At 38.1% G+C, this 6,283-nt stretch overlaps 1 protein-coding gene across 1 annotated transcript; it reads left to right on the top strand.

Annotated features, from left to right (window-relative positions):
- The first annotated feature begins 1,556 nt into the window (after nucleotides 1-1,556).
- On the top strand, nucleotides 1,557-2,534 carry LOC139649880 (trace amine-associated receptor 1-like). The gene is made up of 2 exons (XM_071526394.1): nucleotides 1,557-2,091; nucleotides 2,125-2,534. The coding sequence occupies exons 1-2, from the start codon at nucleotides 1,557-1,559 to the stop codon at nucleotides 2,532-2,534; spliced, it is 945 nt and encodes a 314-aa protein (XP_071382495.1).
- Nucleotides 2,535-6,283: the final 3,749 nt, after the last annotated feature.

Raw genomic sequence — 6,283 nt, 5'->3', positions numbered from 1 at the left:
TCGGTTTAAAAAATGATCAGTTATATTCACACTAATCCAATCTATTGGTGTGCTATTTAAAGACACAGCAGTGTGGGTGTTATTGTGTTGAAAAGATGTTTTTTTTTGGTTTTTTTGTATTTTATTTTTCAGTTTTTTCAAGATTCGTGAAGGTAAACACATACAAACAGCCCGAAAAGATGGTTTTTAATCACTTTTTAGGTTCAGCTGTTGGAGATGACGTTGGTCCTGTATGTGTGTATTGGACAGCAGTGCTCCTGTTTAAGTGAAACTACATCAAGAAAAACAACAGGAAAATAAGGGCCATGTTGAAAATGACCGGATTTATCCTTTAACTATTGACTGTTGGTTGATGTCTCCATAAAATGATTTCTTCTCTGATTAATTATTGAGGGAATGATTAGCTAAATATCACAACATCCTCAGTGGCAGTGGTGTAAAATGAAGACATCACAAATCATATGGCAGTTCTCCACTCCTGCCATAGAACTACATAAGAGGAGTGGAGCAGTAGATGTGTATGTGAAAAAAAATCAACCCCATCCCATGTGAACAGGACGAATTTTGGTTTAATCAGGCTGGTGATTTGAATAAATCTAAACCATTTACCTGAATTTACTGTGAAACATCACTGAAAATAATAATTCCGCAATCAGTGTGCTGTTTTGTCATGGTAGATTAGCTGAAACATTGCAGTAAAATCTATTTAAAAGCTTATTCAAGAATGCATCATAATCTCCAGGTATTTTTGCAAATATAAGTATTTAAACTAAACAGTTTTCAACAACAGGAGAGGTTTGTTCTTTGTGTCCTGAAGAAGTAAAAAGCAAGCAGAAACATAACCTAAACAGGGAGTCAGTTGGCTGCTGATATTTCTGTGACTTCTTGGCATTCATTTTCTGACCTGAATAGCAGCATCAAATCACCTTTCATTTTCAGATCAAGGATTTTTTCTATATGAGCTTCATGTCACTAACCCAATATGTGTTATATCTGATTTTTTCCACATATTGTAAACAGTATGATTTCATAACATCTCTGTTCAAATAGGAAAAAATGGAGGAGAATTGTTAGACAACATGTTTGTTTCCCTGGTGAACCAAACATAAGATACATAAGTTACAGGTAAAAATGTGACTTTTATGAACCTTTTTCACAACTAGGAAGACACTCAGATGATTGGGCATGCCAGTATATTGAATTCCACACAGTTGAAGCTATTCTCAAGTGGGAAGTTTTATTATGACAAATATTTCATTAAATGAAGAGCTCTCTACCCATAAATTCCTTACTGTATATGGGTATGGTTTGGCATAGCCTTGTGGAACAGGCTTTTATTGGAAAGCTTACATTTAATCCTGGTCTGATTTTAGCCAAGTGTGCCTCGTTAATTAGTGCATTTTTTAATTTCCTATCAGATTTTGTGTTACTTACTGTCATTTGTCCTTTATTTTATTTATTGTCATTTCTTTGTCTTGTTATCTCTTTCCTTGTTGTGAAGCACTTTGTAATTTCGGTTTTGAAAAGCACTTTATAAATAAAGTTTATCCAGACAGATGGAGTCAGCGCTCTGTTTTGAGTCCAGGAACACTTCCTGTCTGAGGACCATCTATCCTCTGTCTGTCCGCGTCTCTCTCTACCTGCTGCTGGGCGTCATGGTCGTCTTGACGGTGTGTGGGAACGTTCTGGTCGTCATGTCGGTCGCTCAGTTCAAGCAGCTCCACACTCCCACCAACTACCTCATCCTCTCCCTGGCCGTGTCCGACCTGCTGCTGGGGCTGCTGGTCATGTTCCCCAGTATGATCCGATGTGTGGAGACCTGCTGGTATTTTGGAGATGTATTCTGTAAAGTCTACAATAGTGCTGATGTCTTGTTGTGCACAGCCTCAATTCTAAATCTGTCTTTCATATCAATTGACCGATATTATGCTGTTTGCCAGCCTCTGCTGTATAGAAGTAGAATAACTGTTAATGCTGTGTTGATCATGATTCTGGTCAGTTGGAGTGTTTCGGCTGTAGTGGGCTTTGGAATGATTTTCCTCAAGCTCAATATTTTGGGAGTTGAGGAGTTCTACTATATTCATGTTGCATGTGAAGGAGGATGTGTTTTGTTTCAGAGTGGAGTATCAAGTACAGTCTCATCGGTTCTCTCCTTTTACATTCCTGGAGTTATCATGCTCGGCATTTACCTGAAGATTTTCCTGGTGGCACAGAGACAAGTGCGCAGCATCCACAACACGAGAACATCTGATCCATCCCAAACTAAAGCCACCAAAACACTCGCTATCATCATGGGGGCATTTCTTTCTTTTTGGACTCCTTTTTTTGTGTGTAACATCATTGATCCCTTTATCAGTTACTCGACTCCACCGGCATTGTTCGAAACACTGTTGTGGGTCGGCTATTTGAATTCTACTGTGAATCCTTTGGTGTACGCATTCTTTTACAGTTGGTTCAGAAAGGCATTTCGAGTGATCATTTCAGGTAAAATCTTTAATTCTGACATTTCAGACACAAAGCTGTTCACAGAATAAATCTTAAAAATTTGGCATGGCAGAAAAAATAAATCTTATTACACGTTTCTTTCTCAACAGTCACTGCTGATGTCTCCATTAACAAGACACTTATTCCTCAATAACAATAATGATAATATAATAATAATAACAATAAGTTACTTTATATAGCATTTATCAAAACAGAGTTACAAAGTTCTTACAAAGTGCCTCACAGGAGAAAAGACAGCTGGGATAGAAATAAGAGATAAAATGTGAAACAAAATACATGGAATAAAACATTCCAGTATATTAAGCATGAACAAGCACAGGTCCTGTACAGACCCACGGTGCGTGTGTTTAATTCAATTCACTACACTGAAGCATTACGACGCGGTTATCAGTTAAATAATTCCACTAACGTCACTTAAATACCACAGGTAATAAAGTTACTTAACATTAAAGTTCATAGGGTAACAGAAGACGTAGATATATGTAAATTAACAGCAGAGAGTGGGGCTCAGTGTGGGAGCCAGGGGCGTCACCAAGGTTTGAATACATTTGGGGCTGAGCCCAAGTAATGTGGGGCTGAACCTGGGAGGGACATTCCATGTATTTTACCTTACAGATCAAACTGGGCAGCATTTGGGGCACTCTACTATGTTACAAGCCAAGTTACAAAATGCTTTGCATTGAAGAATCCTGTAATGTACATATCACTATGCAGTTAACTTAAATCTTAAATTGATTAAATTAAATATCTTATAACATACCTTTCTATTATAATAGAATGAAATTGTTTTAAATAATTATTATAACTTGGCACCAACAGCTGCAAACATACAATAAACACAAAAAGACTTTAGTGAAGCCATGGGTGGTGCCGTGTCCTGTCTAGATCTGGGTTTGGTTGGTGACCCTGACTTCCTCAATCTCTTGTTGTTCTTGCTAAGATACTCATAGAATGGACAACATTACCTTTAAAAAATACAATTAATTTGGTTCATATTTTACTAGCATTACCCTGTTTGAAGGTGATTGTACCTGAGCATCACTATTTTGTACCACTTCCCTCAAAACTGGCTCAACTTCCTCCTGCTAGAAGAAACATGACGTGACCAAAAAGTCAGCTCTCAAAATATTATTCATTAATAATTATTATATATGTGCTGGATGATTTGATTCTGATTGGCTGGAGGGGTGTTGATTAATTTCAGATAACCATATTACTCTGACATAGTAGTCCTTATTACTGGTCTAAATGTTGAGACTTTCTTATGAACTAAATATTATTGTGTACGAGGGTATCACTAGGGGATGGGCATCACTTTTATAGCATCAACAGTTTTAGCCAAACCAGGAACACACTAGAGACGCCCTCTAGAGGCCATCTCATGAAACAAGATCTCACTAAGCATTAACTGACTGACTGACTGACTGACTGACTGACTGAATGAATGCATGACCTGTTTACCACGTGATGCCCTCGGCATCTAGTACTATTAGCCTAAGTTACTACTACTACTACTACTGTTGCTGCTACTACTACTGCTGCTACTACTACTACTACTGCTACTGCTACTGCTACTGCTATTACTAGGCTACTGCTACTACTACTACTCCTACTACTACTGCTACTAATACTACTACTATTACTACTACAACGAACGCAGGCACATGACTGGAAGCTAATATGGCCAACCATTAGCTAACACAGCCAGCACTCTAAAAAAGTTAGCCATGTTAGCTCCCAGGAGGGTTCTTAAATTCGTAGCATACATAATCTTTCACTCAGCCCGGGATAGGCTAAAGCTGGAGAACGTTTCAGCATCTGTAAAATTGATCGCCTGGCACTTTACGGTCTGGTCTGTATGGAATGTAAGCTGCTGTCCCGTTTAAATGTACCATTTAAATGTCAATAAAGAAAACAAACATGGTCACATTGTATGAATTATTGTGCAATAACTAAACGGTAAGTTAGTCCAGTTAGACAATAACATCATTTCAGATCAAATAACGCAGCCATGTGTAATAGCTTTTTTGTTAAATACAATAGATACAGGGGTAAACGTAGGCATATTACTTAATTTTATTAAATATTAGGTACATCGCCAAAAGCACATGAGTGAGTAAAACTACAAAAAGAATTGTGCAATTAAATGATAAACAGTAAAGAACTATAAGTTATTTAAAAAACATGACAGGATTCTTCAAAAATCGTGAATTTACTGTATGGAATTCTGGGAATGCGCGTTTATGCACGCACTCATCTCACATTTCTTATAGCCTATCTTACAGTGTTATAAAATAATAGGAAATAACCAGTATGGATAACATTTGCTAAATGTCAAGTATTTATACATTTATAATTAGCTCTGTCCATTAAATCATTTTGGGAATGTGCTTTTACGCACGCACCTTTCACTCTCCTCTCCTCTCTTCAGCCTTCTTCTCCAATGGAAAAACTGAGGCAAGGCGTAAATGGTGATTCGTAAATGTAAACTGAGGATTGTACAAAACAGGAGTTGCAATCCAATCAAAAGATAGTCAAAGTTTGAAATGATAAATGCACAAATATTCTGGACTCTATTGCTCCTATGAAAATAAGGACTTCCAAGCCAAAGTCATTGCCCTGGCTTAATGAGCACACTCTAAAAAGAGTGTGTCGCAAAGCCGAGCGTAACTGGAAATCAAATAAACTACAGGTCTCTTATGAGATCCTAAAAAGCTTTATGTGCACCTACTAGAAAGCCGTTAAAGAGGAAAGAATGGCCTTGTTTTCTCAAAAAATTGTCAGAACTCAAGGGTGTTATTCAATACTGTTGTGAGCCCCTCATCTCATACTGAATGTTCCCCTATCAAACACAAAGAATTTCTCACATTCTTTAACAAGAAAGTTGCTGACATCAGAGCTCGGATTGTTCCCCCCATTCAGTCCATTTCTGTCATCCCTCTCAACATGATGACCACGTTTGACAGTTTTGAGCCCCTATTCCTTTTTAAGTTTAAGAAAATTGTAACAAGTATGAAGTCAACATCTTGTTCTCTTGATGTGCTTCCTACTCACCTGCTTAAAGAGATTTCTGAATCTGTTGGTCCAGTATTCTTTATATTATTAATAGCTCATTAAGTAGTGGAAATGTTCCCTCCAGCTTTAAACATGCTATTGTACATCCCCTTCTCAAAAAACCCAGTCTTGATCCTGCAGTTCCAGCCAACTACAGGCCCATCTCAAAACTTCTGTTATTATCGAAGCTATTAGAAAAAGTAGTACTCAAGTCAATTGTTGGATTTACTAAATAATAAGATTTTCGAAAAATTTCAGTCTGGGTTCCGCTCTGTGCATAGCACAGAGACAGCACTTCTTAGGGTCACTAATGACCTTCCATTGCTCTATTTTTGTTCTTTTAGACTTGAGCGCAGCATTTGATACTGTTGATCATGAAATTCTTTTAGGTCGTCTTGAAAACTGGGTTGGTATCTCTGGCTCTGCTCTAAATTGGTTTAGATTAGTCAAGTTATCCTTACAACATGAAAAGAGATGTAACAAGAGTTGAATATAAACAGCAGTGAGTGCGGCCCATCATCCACTGGGACAAGTGTCCAGCTTCACTCCCTGAGGCGGCTGTTGGCCAGGAGACACTGCAGTCCACAGGAGACACTGCAGTCCACAGAGCCTCGGGCTTTAAAGGCCAGACAGAGACCGACAGTTACAGCTGTGATGGTCTGTGTCAGGAAACACACAGGAAGCTCATTCTGTCCAGCTGTGAGTGTGTGAGGTAAGAGACACT

Source organism: Centroberyx affinis, unplaced genomic scaffold (assembly GCF_046629955.1).
Source record: "Centroberyx affinis isolate AG114_WGS23_722 - 3 ecotype Tasmania unplaced genomic scaffold, CSIRO-AGI_Caff_v1 ptg001409l_1, whole genome shotgun sequence".
In the NCBI taxonomy this organism is placed as follows: Eukaryota; Metazoa; Chordata; class Actinopteri; order Beryciformes; family Berycidae; genus Centroberyx; species Centroberyx affinis.
This window is presented reverse-complemented; position numbering and strand designations above follow the sequence as displayed.